The 17,039-nt window shown below is 38.4% G+C and overlaps 1 protein-coding gene across 7 annotated transcripts in view; it reads left to right on the top strand.

The window, feature by feature from the left end:
- The window catches only part of PRUNE2 (prune homolog 2 with BCH domain), a 148,859-nt gene extending 139,372 nt beyond the window's left edge, over positions 1-9,487 (top strand). For 5 of the 7 annotated variants that reach the window (XM_080371678.1, XM_080371676.1, XM_080371677.1 and 2 more), the window contains 2 exons: positions 719-766; positions 2,916-9,487. In XM_080371678.1, coding sequence (XP_080227804.1) covers positions 719-766; positions 2,916-2,937 — 70 coding nt within the window. In that variant the 3' untranslated portion in view covers positions 2,938-9,487. The remainder of the gene's footprint in view (positions 1-718; positions 767-2,915) is intronic. The other 2 variants (XM_080371681.1, XM_080371679.1) reach the window with 2 other exon arrangements.
- Positions 9,488-17,039: the final 7,552 nt, after the last annotated feature.

Below are 17,039 nucleotides of genomic sequence, written 5' to 3'. Positions count from 1 at the left end.
TTTTGAAGTTTCTTCTCAGTCTCCTTCCTTTAGTTTGTGCGCTTCAGAATTTTAATCTTACCACTTCTCTGTTGTATTTTTTCTAAAGTTCCTTCTTTTGGTGGTACACATCTTTCTCAGGTTCTCCTGAGAACAGCTTTTAAAATGGCCACAGAAATACCCAAAACACTGGCCACTGCTTTTTGATTCTAGCAGTTAGACTGCCTCAGAAGCAATAGATTTGATTAAGTGGTTTTCTGATACCACCTGAATATTTTCTTAAAAAAGAGGCTCACCCAACCTTGAAATGAAACTTCTATCCCTTCTATTCAAACATTTTCAAAGGCATTGTAGTATATGACAACAAAAACTCTGTGGAAGAAAGCTTACTCCTTTGATTTAAAAGAATGAAGGCTGCAGCATAGCAAGTGAAAGGGGAACTAAATATTCATATGAGGCATCACTGATTATTGTTGTTGTTGGATGTATGAAGTTACTGTAGTGCATTTCCCTTCCATAACTTAAGGAAATAGCTTAAAAATTTATTACTCAAACTAATTCATGTTGCAGGCACTAAGATCACTGCATTCCTATCAATAATGTTTGCGTGTTTGTGCTATCAAAGAATACTCACTACAGTTAGTTATTACATCCCCTAAACTTGATGTCATATTTAAAAAGAGAAAGAAATAAGCACAGAAGAAATGTTTACTGCTACCTCTTTTTTTCTTGTGCTCAGGACTAGCTGTCTCTCAAATGATCCAGAAATTACTTCAGGGGAGCAGAAGTAAGCCTAATACTGTCATCTATGTTTTAACATTATTTTACAACCGCATTTTTAGCAACTGAGGCTGAGTAGACTCCATAAAGCTTTTTGGAGACCTAAATGCTTTTATAGTTATTTTCAGAAACTTTATTCAACATAATGCAAGCAGAAAAAGCACTGAAGCTTGGATTTATTATATTTGCATTGCAGATGTGTTTAAAATGTCTTAAACTATTTCCAAGCAGAGACAGATAACATGAATATCCTCAGGCTAAGAATTCTAAGTTATGTGAAAAACAAAAAGTGCAACATGATCAGAGTGAAGATGGTCCCATGCATTCTCCTCAATTAAAAGTAAATTGGTAAACTTGCCATTCTCCTTCAGTGATAAAAAGTCTTATATTTTCCTTTGATTTCTGGGTCATGCTCTTGATGTCTTCCTTATCTTTGCTTTTTGTGCTTCTCAGCTTCTTTCATAGTTATTTCCCTGATTACATCTCCAGTATCTGTATGTCTCTTCCTTTCAAAGCTGGACTGGAAATGGGAACGTGTCAGTCCTCTGGCATGCTGTTCTTCAGTCTGCTACTATAACTGAAGCATGCAAATAGAAAACCCTGCACTTATTTTACTGTGCATCAGTGAGGGTGTTCGTAGCAGTTGTGTGTCACACAAGCACTAACAGTTCATTGCTAGAACAGCATGACAGGAGGACTTGCCATTGCAGCAGTGTGTATATTCCTGACCAGTGTGTCCAGGGGAGGAGTGGTTGGGGACTTTGCTGGCCCTACCCATCTGACTGGTATGTAGAAACACACTGGTGTCTCACACTGGAATATTGTTCAGAAAATAGCATATAGTAAACCTGAATCCTCAGTAAAAGGTTCCATCAATAACATGAGTATTATTAAACAGGCAAATAATAAGTACATGCAGCAAACAGATGCATAAATAAAATAGAGCTTTTCTTTTCACTTTTTTGAAATAAAATTGTACTCTAGTGAACTATCACAGTATCGTACCTGATACATATGTTAGAACCACAAGCTAAATTCCTCATTCCTAGAGCGGTTAACGTAAACCCTTTTTTTTTTTTCAGGTATTATTTATTATGTAGTGAGTCAATATAAGAATAATTTTCTTGAAGTATGAGAACAGAAAATACATAATATATTAAAGACTATTTATGATTTTGGTCTTCTTGTGGCTTGAACAGTTTTCTTGATTTTCTCAAAAGAGAAGCTGGTCAGTGCAAAAGCAATATGAGAGGAGAATTTATATTTAGCTTAAATATAGTTGAGGCTAAATTAATGCTAATTCTGCCTTTTCTCTGAAGAGAGATTCACATTTATGCAGAGTAGTAATAATTTTCCTGTGGTTATATCACTTGTTTCTGGTTGTCGTTTCTTTAGGAAATAGGATTTCCCTTGTAAATGCCTCCACAATGATAATGGCAGTTTTACACAGACTTTTCTTCTGTATGCTTTCTGCTGAAACCTCTCCTGAGTCTGCCCAGCTCTTAGTTTGCTTTTGTTGTCTTTGTAATATCTATTCCAAAGGTTTTTGTCTATTATCATGCTCTTTTGTGTTCTACTTTGTTCAACTTCTTGTGCTTCCTCATGACTTCTTAAAAACCCCACATCGTTATGAAATAATTCAGTGAAAGAACTGTGTGTGTTCTGTAACAGTTCATAAATATCGAGGGTGTTTTAAATAGTTATGTATTCTGTGAGGAAAACTGTATTTTGATGCAGTGTTTATGATGACAACTTATTCTGAAGAAGGCTTTAAAGTATTTGGTGACATGTGCTTTGCACTAAATGGTAAAACTGTACTCTTAGAAACATTTTTAGAGGCACCCTATATCTTGCCACACTGTGGTGTCATTTCACCAGTGGATCTTTCCACATCTGGTGTCTACTGATTGAAATTGCCAGGAATGTAGTTACTGATTAATAAAAAGAGAAACAGATCTTACAGAGTTGTGGGTTTTCCATATACAGTAGATAGGATGTGTGTAAATTATTTGACACCAATGCGTTTAAACAAATGAGAGATGAGGGTGTTCAGCACTGCAGGAGCTCAGGATTGGGGAAATTACTAGTCATGTGTTTCGTAGCACTGATTTATTCTTTCTTTTGTTCTTTGTGTTTATTTTGTCTTTAATGTGTAGCATTGACATGACCCTGAAATAAAAAGCATCGTTGCCAGGCATTTGAAGAAGAGGGTTCACTTGGATTTTCATCGCCCAGACATCCATGACCATGGTGTACAATAGGCAATTTAGGTTAATTTGATTGGGTTTTGATTTTTCAATGTCATTCAGCAATTCAAGACAACCAAAAGGGCCAATCCTATTGCTATGGAAAGAGAAGAATTTTTGGACTAGTTATTTTAATTGAGAAAAACAGGTTTAATTAGGAAAACTGTATCATCTAGCATCGGTTTCTATGTGTCTGCGATTTCCTGTTTTAAAGGTTACCATTTTACCAACAGTGTGCCTCATGAACAAGTTGGTGAGGATGGGGATTTTTGTTTCATTTGTCTTCAGTATATTAATGTTTATGCATAGCTGAACAGAATAATTGTTGCCATAAATGTTAGCTTGGTTGTGTCACAGAGCAGCAGTAACTTTACTGTTCAAAAATAATTCTGGAAGTGATGCAGGACTTTCTTGAATTTGTCTGTTTCTTGCTGTCTGAAAAGTCTTTCCAAGTTCATTTAACCCTAATTACTTTTTAATTTGGTCACAGAAAAGACTGATATACTAAAAAAATAATAATTACTCATTGAGTGGATTTCCCAGAGGACAGATTTGTAACTGAAATTTTAATAATTAAATTTATATATTCATTTTAGGGATAGTTTTTATAGAAGCAGCTAACCCTGTAGAAGATTGTCATATATTCTAAAAGCCTTGGAGAATTAATTTGTTGTTGTTTTCTAAATCTGTTTTTCCAGAACTTTGGGGTTATGAGTCTTCAAATGGCATCCTAACTCTGATTGTAAAAGCTATTAATGCTATCAATATGAAACAGATACTTAGTATTTCCTACTAACAACTGAAGATTACAACAGCTGGGAGTTACACTCACTTGTTTGAATAATAATTTGACATTTATTCCTAAGTATATCTAATAAAAAGTGTATGGTCTGTGTCATGGAACAGAACAGTGAAAAAATAACATGAAAAGGTAAAAACCATAAGCATTTCTTGTTTGCTGCTGTCCCATGTACTGGCACAAAAGACACTGCAGTTAAGTCCTCATATTTACAGGAAATTAACTGAAGCTTCTCAGATCATTCTTTTGCCAGAGAGTGCAAATTCATTGTTGAGTGAATTCCACTTGCATACTTTAAAAAGGCAAGAGTCAAGAATATGGCAAGTGCTTTCTCTTCCTCTAATGAACACGTGCATGCACTTTCCAAACCTGCTGACTCGCCTGCCTTGTGGGATGTCCTAACAAAAGTAACAGTGTTACACACTCTCTGAAATACTATTCTTATCTTCACAACATTCTCATAATGCCCTAGAATTACATCTGTGGATTCTCTACTTCATAAATAAGTGATTAGACATAACAAGTCAAGATAATCTGCACCTTATTTTTACATGTACATTAAGTCCAGTCCTGCTTCCAGTCCAGAATTATTAATAAGAGAAGACCAGCAAAAGTTTTCTTGGGGGATAAAGTTTAAGCAAAAAGCAAAATAGCATGAAACTTGATTTTTCAGTAGGATCTAAACTGAGAGTGAAAAGTGTATTTTATCCTTCATTTAAGATTGGTATTTTTGTTCTGTGGTTTGCACATTACCATCTCTGTCAATTTGTATTTTCTGTTTGCAAGGTAGCCTGCAGCCAAGGAAGCAAGCATCCATCATGTGCACAGTTTTCAGCTACTGTAATGAAGGTTGACAGAATTGTCAGAAAGGCAAGGACTTGCCAAATGCTTTCTTACCTTCCAGCATCAAAACTGAAATATCAGCACCTCTGCAGTCCTTGTGCTGTACTGAGAGGTGGTGCATTGTATCTCTGTCATACTAGCTAGCCTGCAGTATCACATCTTTCTGTCAGAGGAAGAACTTAATCCTGCTGACCATTGTTGCTGCTCTATAACCTTGCCCTAAATTAGGTTCTGATAGTTTCCACCTTTCCTCAGATATTTGATTCTTGGCTTGTCTGCCTTATGAAAGTGCTGTCACTTAGCATATTGGGGATAATGTTTTATGTACAGATTAATATTTGTATTAACTTCTAGATGCTAATTAAGCTTTACCTAGATTTAAACTATTAAAAGCATTTAGTAGCATGAAATCACATCTGTAGACTTGTAGTTTAAGCCAACTAGAGTGAGCCAGATGACTTGTGTTACGCTATAAGTGAGAGACTTGTTTGCTAAGAGAAGTTCACCGCAAAGCAAAGTTCAACACACATTTCTATGCTCTGTTTGAGACCTAAGTAGGGTATAAAAGATTTGGTCTTAGTGCTGGCTGTCAACTCAGAGGTGAGTTTAATTCTAAAGGCTTTGCGTGCAATTACTAAACAGCAAAACAACATGTGAATTAATATTATTGTCGGTGGACTAATAATGGCAGTGTGACAGAAGGAACCTGTTTAAGCCAAATGTCACATTAAAACAAAATTGGGGCATCAGTGTGGCAGCACAACAATGATTGCAAGGTTAAGGTGTGGTTATCTTTGCATATTAATATATTTTGAAAAGTTTTTTAATGTTACGATACAGCAATTCTATATTATACTAACAATAATATATCAATATTAATAAATCAGTAGTTTGTTGAAAGAGTAATATAGTACATGTACTTGCACAGATATAATCTTTTATATATGGATCTTTTATACTGTGTATCAGAGTGCTCAGATCAAATACAAATTAATAGTTGCAATTTTCTTGTTGTTAAAAAACCTATGCTGACTTATAGATTAAGCAATACAAGGATACCTAATATCGTTGTATGTGTATATATACCTATGAATCAGAAATAAAGAACTGCAACTCACCACTGGAAGTTATTTCCTTTCAGCTCCAAGTTCTTTTCTTTATTCTCTGGGTGCATGGGAACACTGGACTGTTTCAAATCACAATTCTTTGTGTTATAAACATTCTTCCTTCCCCAAAATTGAAACTGAATTAATTCTGCATCTCATGATGTTATTCTTCACCTCCATGTATTCAAATCCTTACTTTGCTGTTACTAGCAATAGTGTTCCTGAAAGAAAGCAGGAGGGGCTCTTCAAATTGCTCTCTAATTCATGTCTATGCTGTTAACTAAAAATCAGCTGTATAGATAGTCTCACACCATCTCATGGGGTAGGCAGAAAACGGAAGCTATGGGGCAGAAACAGACCGACTGTGAAACCACCCTGAGCAGTTAAACAACCTTGTTGACTACATGTTGATGGAAGGAGTTGGAGCTGGTGGATGTTCAGTCCTCTCACCTACCAGGTACCATGTGCCTACTCCTGTCCCAGTCTGCGTCAGATGGGTCAGTTTATACTGCCTCTATGTTAAGTAAACCTGGCTGCCTTTTGGACAGCTAACCTGGAGCATTGACCAGTGAGGCACCAACTAAAGACCTAAGGGAGATAACCTATGGCTTCTTAATTGTCACCCCCCCTGCAATCAACTCTATGAATGCTCATACACCTTTTCAGTGCAAAATCAAAGAAGGTGGATTAAACTAACCTTTCATGCTTGTTGAAAATAGTCTCCTTGATTTCTGATTTGAAGATTCATCAGATCTTATGGGTTGATAATTTAGGCTTAAACTGAGCCTTAGAAGCAGACTTAATTATGACTGTGTCGTACAGAAGAAGTGCTGCTAGATTTCAGGAATCTTAAATTGGTTTGGTTTTTATTATCTTTCTCCAGGCCCTTCCAGTATAATTGCATTCCAGTTTAAATGTTTTGTTAGCAGTTGATTGGTGTGCAGTAATATGGGGTCACTTATACCCTAAATCTCAGGTTGGAGTGGCTACACTTATGTCCAGCTATAATACTGTAGCTGGAAGAGCTGCGGGTCATCCTAGTACCATCATTATTGTAATGAGAGCTCAGATACTTTCTCTTCCTTACCTTCCGTGTACCTAACTATCTGCCAATTTACATCTTCCAGTAATTTGACTAATGTTTTCAGAGTGCTGATTAATGGCTTTTGTAGCTGGGAACACTGGTACAGTAAACACAACTATTTATACAAGGAGAAGACAAAAATGCAGGTAAGTAGTAACATAGAACCCTTATTTTCAAAAAGGAAAATCCTAATATATTAGCTGTTGACTTTCCTTTTCTCTGATAGTCTCTAAACACTCCCATGTTGTGAACATTTGGGATTTGTTAACATTTTTCTCAAGAAAAAAGGTGTAAAAGTACCTAAACTGTTCTGCTCGTTTGCTGCTTCTTCAGGAGTAGGAAAAAAATTTTTTCTTTTCATAGATTTTCAGTGGAGGGTTGTCATCAAATAAATTTTCAGCACAGTTCAGTAGCATAAAGTATATGACCTGAAACGGAAATCCATTGCCATGCAGTAAGCTAACATTATCACTTATTTCCCAACTGTCTTAATTTTCTGCTGCCCCACTTCACCAATATTATATTCCTGTTAGCTCAGTCTTTACAGCTAAAGCAGAAATTGATCACCTGAATTGTTTTCTGCATGGGAGAGCTAGTTTAACAAGCTTGAATGCAGATGTTAAAAAAGGACACCATATTTATTTGCAAAATCTCAAAGTAAGTTGATCCCACCTGCTCATACTCCTCCTTTCATGGGCTTCATTAGCTCACGCTGTCACACCCACATGCTCAAAAGCACCAGGGTTGGTCTGACCATAAGCTGTTGTTGGCAGCACAAAGAACAAGACCTGCTGACTACCAAGTCCTCCTCATATTTCTCATCTTTTTTCCTGCAGACAGCAAACTAGTTCTTGGATGTGAAGATTTTGAGTCCATTGTACAGTTTAGGAGTCGGTAGCTGTTATTGTGTGGTCCTTTGCTTTAGGGTCATGATAAACCTGAGTCTGATAAACCTGAGGCCAGTTTTTCTCCTTTGTTTGAAGCATATATTTGTTCTCTTGGCGACTTACCACACGCATCACCCTGTATGCGTTATCCTGTAACCTTTTGCCCACGCTGCTGTTTTAGGTGGCAGGGTCTTTCACTAACGTCCTCTGGTCTTCCCAGAGTTCAAGTCTTATGGTCCTGACAAAAAACAGATTCCTGGGTTTTACTGCTGGTATCCTCGTCTGGGGAAGTGTCCTGGAAACACAGCTCTTTGTTATCAGTCCCTGCTCTTCTTTTAACCCTTCTGCTGCTGTGTTTCCCACTGTGTTCACATACAAGCATATTTCCTTTCATACAGCATTTGTACTGATCTCGTTTGTTCTGTTATGAATTTCTACAGTTTTGCAGGAAAAAGAACTTCAGTTATGCTGTAGTTGGTAAGTCAGGAAAGTGCTGTTGGCAGAGCTGTTGGGACTCATCACTGTGTTAGAATAACTGCAGAAAAAATAAAAGAAATCTAGTTTTCTTAATGAAAAAGATTAAAGATTCTTCAAGTGTAAGTACAAGTACAGAATTGGGAAATGCTCCCATATTGTTATGAATGAGTCCCAGGGCAGTTTGGAATTTATTAGATTAAATGAAAATCTCATCTTTTGAATTGATTTGAGAAGTTAGAATGGTTTAGTTTGGAAAGAACCTGTACAGATCATCTAGCCCAAGCCCCTCTCTAGTACGCTTTAGTGATCAAACATTTAAGGTGTGAAATGTAAATGCTTCTAAAGAAAGTAAATCAAAGAATACCTTAGCATTTTCTCTGAAATAAGTGTGTGGTGGATGGATTTTTTTTTAGAGCCATCTGATTCTGGTTTGTCTGTTCTGACCTTCGAAGCTTTTGGGCTGGTAAAATTGCATCCTCTAACATTTAAACTTGTTAGTGTTGAAAGCTTGTTACGGTGACAGCAGTGTATTTTGTTAGAAATACAAAATCTGTAAACACGGATTTTCATGTTTGTGGTATAATCTTTTGAAATTTTGAATGTTAAAGTGCCCTTGATTTCCTACTTGTGCCATTAGCGGGAATAAAAGACAGGTCTCAGGTTGTGTCAGCTGTGTAGCCATATATGCTTACTTCTAGAGGCAAGAGTGATGTCCCTATAGTACCTATCACAGATTAATCCAGCAGTGCAAGGGTCAGGAAAGTTGCTGTTCTACTGCTCATTCATTGTCCGTTTCCTCCAGTCCTGTAACTCCTCTAGCATCCTGTTTCCCATTGCAGAATACAGCTACCCTGCAGCAGATGGTGACAATTAACTAAATGTTTACAAAGCTTTAAAACGAGGCCCTAAGTTCATGAGGGAGCTCATAAATCCCTGAAATGTATGGGAAACTTACCGAAGGCTTTTTAGACTCTGTGTTGTTACTGTAAGCATTTACTTTTTTTCTAATTCTTTCTTTGATGCAGGCCTGCCCTTCAGCACAGCTTCCCCCTCTGTGGGCTTACTTTCTGTGCATCAGCGCTTGAAGTAGGCCTAGATACAAGTTTATGACTTAGGTGTTTTGTTGGAGCTGTTTCTGAACAACAGCTACTAGTCTGCTAGCTGGCTGATCTTTCTTGGTTCCTGTTATGTTTGTATTTCATTTTCATGTCTTGCCATGTGCCAAATAGCACCATCTTTTCATTTTAACCAGTAGCTTTGTGCAACAGGAAAAACAAAACAACAAACCCCCGCCCCCACCCCCCCGCCAAGGCCATCAAAAAAATCCTTTACTGAAGAAAGCATTTCATTTTCCAGTTCTGCAATTAGAAAAAATCATGGACTTGCAGTCATGGCTTACAGCATAATTTAACTTTCATTTAAGAACTGCTTCTTGGTAGAAGGCAACACCTAGTGAAGAACAAATTAGTAAGTATTTTACTTCTAAGTGCTGTTCTGTATGATTAGCTGCCTGTACTCAGAGGATGGTCAAAGAATGGCACAGTAAAGTTAAAATATTGGCTGTTCCTGTTCGCAATGTTCTGGTTTAGTTTTGTGATCTTTGCCTTGGCAAATGCTCAACTACTAAAGAATACAAACTCTCTCTTAAATAATTTCTTTCTTAAAGCTGCTGAAGTCTTTTTATAAATCATGTGCTTGGTTCTTAAAGCTATTTTTCCTGGAAAGATCCACCCCTTTAAGAAGAAACGCACAGAGTGATTTCTGTCAGCAGTCCCTTAAGTGGCACTGGGTCTGTCTGTTGAGCGGGAGCAGTGGAGTTGGCTGGACTGAGCTCTCCCAAATTCAGGAACCTGAAATGAAATGCAGCCTGAGCCTGTCACCTCCTCTTTTTTTGTTCCTCTTTGCTTTCCTAAACTTAAGATAATGGTATTAAATGCAGCTTTGTGGAAGTAAGGCAGAACACCTCTCAAGGCTTATAGTACATAACAGTACATTTAGATGTGTGGACTGATACAGGCTTTTTGCTGTATCTTTGCTGGCTGTTCCTGTAGCAATGATAGCTAACAAAAAACCAAAAAAAGATGACTGATTCTACAAGACCACTTGCAGTCTCATTTGTCTCCACTATGGAGAATCCAGTGTCTTGGTCTTTTAGGCAAGATAGGAATAACAAGGCAAAATTATGATTAGTATTCCATTCTTAGAAAAAAATATTGTCAGATATTGCACTTCTTTCTTAAAAAAGAGATAAACAGTCATTTCATAAATAATATTACAAAAACCTAATTCAATGTGCTGATGCATGCATACATTACCATTGTTAGCAAGGTGTTTGTTGGCTTCAGTGGACTCAGATTTTGGTCTTAAATCCAGGATTGTTAGGCTTGAAAATGGATTGTACTGTGCTATCACTATGGTTTGCATCATATGTGGATAGTAAAGTTAGAAGAAAGGACATTTGAAGCCAATATTTCTTTATCATGAACAAGTAATTTGAATCCAGCACAGCACTATTCCTGAACGATTTTTAAATGCCTTGAGGCTGCAAACCAATGGACCCATGTCCCTGTGAACCTGTAACATGTAACCTGTGAACAGTCTTGGAAGTAAATGACAATATCGGAGAATGAGGTTTCTTTTGACTGAGATGACCAACTGTGACATCAGTGGTGGGCTGCTGCAGAAAAGAAAGTGCGCTGTGTCTGTCGTACAGGGTCTGGTCTGTCGGAAAATCTGTTGAGCTCTAGAATTGTCAAGCCACACTGTACAAAAGAATTGATTTCAGGTGAAGAAATAAAAAGCGTAAGTCGCTTTCCAGTGTTAGCTGTTCAGCCAAGTCACAACTGAATACAGTAATAGAAGGAGTTAAGAGAAAATTCAAATCAGAAATGTCAGAACCTTACTTTCTTGCCTCTGTTATGTATTTTATAAGACAGCAAGCAAAGCAGGCTTCAACAATAGTAAGAAAATAATCTACAGAGTAGTTCCCACACCATCACCTCCAGGAAAGCAGGGCTCCATCACATGTAACTTGGGAACACAAACACCATAACCATGAACACCTGTGCTGCCTTCTTCCTCCCCAACTTTTGTTGTTGAGCATGGTGTTGTATGGTATGGAACATCACTTTGGTCAGTTGGGGCCAGCTGTCCTGGCAGTGTCCCCTCCTAACTGTTTGAGAACCCACAGCCTGCTTGCTGGTAGGGCAGTGTGAGGAGCAGAAAAGGCCTTGATGCTGTGTAAGCACTGCTCAGGCAATAGCTAAAACATGGGTGTGCTATCAGCAGTGTGTTGGCCACAAATCAAAAACAGCACAATACAAGCTGTGATGAAAAAATACAGCCAATACTAGTACAGCAGAAGATCAGACCCAGGCTGCTGTTAGTAAGGATAATTTTGGCCTACGAAACCTGATTTCAGGGGTCAGCTAGACACTGGTTCAAATGCTGTTGGTGTTGGTAGACATCTCCAGCTCGTGGGGGGATTGTCAGGCAGGTTCAGTACCTGCTGCAGAGTGCTTTCTCAATTGCTGAAATTCTGAAGTGAGTGTAAATGGATGAGGCTAGTGACATGAGCCCACAGAGACAATATTGTCGCAGATTCAGTTAACTCGTTTGCCAGGTCTCTTCTAACAAGTCCTGGGAAAAACAAGGTGTTCCATTCCCCGCCCCCTCCCCTCACCAAGCCAAATCAGACAGGAACAAAGCAGGGTAAAGTGGCCTCCAGGTTACCCTCCTGAGGCAGTCTCAACATGCTTCTCATTTTCCTTTCCTCTGATTTCAGCTGCTGTGCTTCCCACAAAGCTGGTACTCTGTTCCCTCTCTTGTGAGCAGAAACTGCGCGCACAGGAGAGAGGGATGAGATCAAGAATAGGATATTTTTTGTGGATGCTGAAGAGAATCCAGAAGAGACACTGTTTCTCACCCCTAATTGCTTACTCTTGATTTTTTTTCTCTAATTTGTTTAGCCTGATAAGTTCTTTTTTTTTTTTTATTCTGTCTATTCGTATTAGATGTTGTTACTTCTGTGTTACCATTCATTAGCACATCTTCAGTGATAAGCTTCCTAACTTTACTCCAACTTCAAACAGGTAGTCACTACTGATGAAAGTCTTTTCATGTTTCTAATTCAAACAGCACTGTGCTGTTAATTGCCTTCTCTCGAAGTAGGAATATGGTGCAATGGGAATCTCAAGGAGAGCACAAGAAGGTTCCTTGGGACCTTGATTGATCTGAAGCTCCTGGACTAGCTTGCTGTGAAACAGAGGGTGGTGACAAGTCAGCTAGGTGGGCCGATATGATGTGATGCATCATGCATATCTATGCATATATGTATACACACACACACACACATATAGATGCATAAATATATGAGCGAAGCTGCTGTTGAAGGAGATTGTATTGCATTCAAGCTTTAAGGGAATACCTAAGCTGTTGCTCTACTGCCTGATGCTGTGCTGGATGTTTAAGTTATCTGTTCCAGAGATACAACAGTTAAAGGATCAACTGGTCTAAACTGCTTTCATGTACAACAGATGTATTGTTGTCTAGTATAAACGGCATCAGTGAGTTGAAAGGCTCATCCTTTGATGTCACAGTGTCAAATCGTGTCATGAGGAAATGGCTATCATCAAGCTTTTGACATCTTAATATTACTCAGAGTGTGTTCCAGTATTTATTTTCTTGAAAAAAAGATGTGATTTGCATATAGTTCTGACTCGGCCCCTACTGTGAATTATCAGGGCTTGCCCTCTTTGCAAAATTAGTTGAAGTGTTAAACTTTTATGTTATTCCAGAATGATTTCTATCCATATGCACAATCTTCTCCTTAGTTGTGGTACCACTCTCTACAGGGGGCCCAAGAGTGGGCTGGTTAAACCTTAGGTCAGCACAACTTACCAGTTGATAATAGGATGGCTCCAAGGTGCAGCCATAGGATATGACAGCTGCTGTGACATGCATTCTCCAGTGTCTTCCTGCAAGTCTTTTCCCTCCAGTCCAAAAGGACAGACATCTTCCAGAATGCCTTGAAAAGGACCCGGCGTCTGCCTCTGTGTGCAATGGGGCTTATAATTTGGGGATTTATTACAGGAAGTCCAAATACCTCTTAACAGCAAAGTGCAATGCAAACAGATTTGCTCTGTGGCTGCTCTCACTTGAGCGGAACTACTTCGGTGGAGGTCTGCCAGTAGAGCATACTCTTGACCATCCTTACGCCCAAGAGGATAAAACTAAATTTCTTTAGGTACACTACAAGAATGTAGATTATGTGTTTTAGTTGTAACTTTGTTTCAGCGGTAATTCACCATCTAGAAGCACAACATCCCACTGCTACTTGTCTCCTTTTGTTGTTGTTGTTTTTTCCCCTTTCTTAGTGTGAATTGTAGGCAGAGTTTGTAAATGAAGGATGAAAAAATCTCTGGAGGGGGCTGCCTGTTTTAGTTTCTTTGTACTTCCACACATCCAGATCTGATGTCTATGAGGTGCCCCGTGGGACCAGTTGGTCTCAGCACCTTCCTTTTTCCCATGGGAGGCACTGCATGGAGGCTACCCAGCTTCTGCAAGTGCTCACAACTACCCCCATGATTTCCAGGGAACTCCTTGTGGTGGCCACAACGAACTTAACCTCATATACTGGCAACTGGTTCAACCAATTTGACTTTTCGTGCCACTGATCCATATGGCATAGATGGATTGAGCAGATACGCCACTCAGAGTTATTGGTGAGGGGAAATGAGAGAATATTCCTTCACATTTTCGTTGAGCTCTTCTGCCCTTCCATGTGCCTGCACACTCCTGAACCCTACCGGGTGGCTTCCTAATCCAGAAGGTGAGCTGCAGCCTGTCACCCTGAGCAGAAACATCATGCTGTCATTATAATTCCCATCCCTTCAGAATTTTATTAAACCACGTAATTTAGCTAAACTCGTTCTCAGCCACTCTTTCCAAAATCAGGTATGTTATAATTAATATAATCATATATAAGTATATAATTATTATATGCTTAATATGTGGAGGACCTAAGCTGTATGTGAGGAATGTTCTCTGCATACATGAGGATTAAGAATATTTAAATAGGTAAAATAAAGTATGAGTAATAGCATATATGTTCTTTCACTTTCATTGCACACTGTTCATAGAGGGAAAAAAACCCCAACTTTTTGAAGGTTTTTTTTTTTTCTTCTTGGGGCTTCAATCAATAAATCAAGTTTTGAAGTTATTCCTCTTTGTTTAGAATAGTTGTCACTGATCTGGTAGACAAGTATCCCTATGACCTTCTGGTTGCTAAGATTTATGACCAAACAGAATGGTTCTTCATCCAGTAGGTTATAACTGCTCAGCTGAAGACAAATAGAGTAATGTTGTGCTGCTTTTACCTAGGACTTTGTTTTCATAAATTGCTGAGTCTCTTGGGTGCCTGGACATTTTGTCTCCATTAAAGACGTGCAAATAAGGAAGTAAACACAAGTAGCTCTGACAACACGTGGTAGAGAGGAAAGAGAAGAGAGTAAACATGTCTTAATTGCTTGATAAAGAAGGGGTAAACCAGGAAATATTTTTAATGGATTTAGAAAACAAAATCCTGGATTATTTAACCATTCTTCCGAAGTTCAATATTCAATATTAATAACTTTGAACTTCTGTGAGTCACCAGTGGTCTTTCTAATTTTTATTAAGTTCTGTCCAAGAGGTTGATCAGATTTTGCACATTCCTTTGAACATGCAGAAATTACAGATGCCTGTTCGGCGCCTCTGCTTGGGAAACACAAGTGTTTTTGAACGCAGTGTAGCTGTGGTCATCAGCAGATGGATTCATCGTAGGGAGATTTCTCTGTTAGGTATTCCAGACTCACTCGAGAATTAGAAACTGGGCGATGTGGGGAATCCAAGAGATAAATTAGTCATTTGGTAATCCAGGTTGCAAAGGTGAGATTTCCCTGAGTATATTAAGAAGAAAAATGAAAACCTGACCACATCTATCTGCTGGTAACTTCTTCATGTAAACCCAGATCACAGTTTAAAAGTAAATACATGTACTAAATAAGTCAATTTTTTCCTGTTCTTAAGAAGAATTGACCCTCAAGACCCTGCAGTAGGCCAGAGCCTGAAACCTTCCTTAAGTCTGATCACAATTTACAGGCAGGAAACAACTCCTTCCTCTTGCCACTGCTCTGTGTAAGCCAGGGTTGGGCTATTCTGCTTGCCAGAATAGCCTGTGGAGAGGCTGTTTCTGAGAATAAATATTTTATCTGACCACCTTCTTTACCATCTGCCGGATCCACTCTTGCCTCTGGCTGTAAACTGTCCAGCTGCTGCTATCCCACCACACAGCTCTCCTCTAGCCTTCTGGATTGCCCTTCTCTTCCCCTGTGTTCTTGCATTTCTAAGTGTGTATGTAATACGTTCTAACTATTTGCATAGGTAAAAAAAATGGTGTTGGGTGGGTACACTTAGAGCTACATTCTCCAGCTATTCTATTAATAATGCAATAGACCACTCTAATGATAGCAAAATTTAGGAAAGACTGATTTTACCTATTATTGTGATGTTCCTTAAGGAGAAAACTGTTACCAGATTACTAGTTCTGGGCTGGTTTGGGTGATACAGGATTAGCCTACTACCTTTGCAATACTTAATTATAAGGCATTCTCACACACCTTCACTTGAAACATTACCCAGTATCTATCAACTTTAGTATTTAGCTCAGGGAATAGTTTTAAGAAAACTTAATCAAGTTCCTCTCAGCTTGCAGCTTTGCCAAACTGTTTTTCTGTCTGGGACAAGCAGGTCATTATGAGGTGGGAAAAATACAGCAAGTAACAAATCTGTGGTAGCTATTGGCAACACTGTTGAATTCAGACTATTTATTTGGCTGAACTTCTATAGCTATATAAGTCCCCCAGGAGAAGTCTGGTTGCAAATTTTTCTGCCGTTCCCCAATGAGACCTTTTTTAGTTTCAGACTTGAAACTTTAGTTTCAAATCTTGATACTAGCTACATCGTTTTCCAATTATTCTGGGCATTACCTTCACTTTTGCTTTCTTACCCTTCCTATTAAATGACCTTTCGTGGGTTTTTTACTTCTGTGGAAGGAAGGTTTGGGGAAATAGACTTCAAACCCATTGGCAGTACTGTGTTTGATTAACATTATTCTTAACAGATCTTTGTGTGGTAAGTAGATCTACAGCTATTCTAAATGAAAGGTGTTTTTAATATAGTGCTATAGCAAATGGAATAGCACAGCTTAAGCCAAGACCTCACAAAACCAAGGCCATATGAGCCAGCAAACCTGTCCCCTTGACTGGGTCTCAGACCTTCAGGAAGATGGACTCATCCTCCTGTTTTCCTTAAGGTAACACTAACAATATGGAAGAGAATGTTCAGGTAGAAAATAAAGCTAAGCAACAGAAAGATGCATTTAAAACAAAGCTTATAATTTTTCTTAGCAATATGATCATTCATATGCTTTACTTTATAAGCAGCAATACTGACTGTTTCTGCCTTTGGTGCTCCCCAACACAACACTGTGTTCCAGTCCTGTACACGTACTTACCCTTCTTGCTTACACCTGTGGTTAGCACCAGATTAAATGTAGTTGGGATAAACAAACATACTGTATTTCAAGTTGTTTTCTAATTTAAATACTCATTTTGATGCATTTTAAAGAAGAAATGGCTTAACTGGAACAGTGCTTTCAGGCTTCTTTAGCTAAAAGATGAATCATACTGTTATTTTTGTGTTCTTTCTAGTCCCACTGCAATCATTATTGTTATTATTAGTCCCCCATTTCAAAGATGGGGGTGAGCCAACTATTATTATTAGCAGAGCTAACATACC

The sequence above is a fragment of the Falco punctatus genome, assembly GCF_963210335.1.
Source record: "Falco punctatus genome assembly, chromosome: Z".
Classification (NCBI taxonomy): Eukaryota; Metazoa; Chordata; class Aves; order Falconiformes; family Falconidae; genus Falco; species Falco punctatus.
Note: the sequence above shows the minus strand (reverse complement) of the source record. Positions and strands in the feature narration are given on the sequence as shown.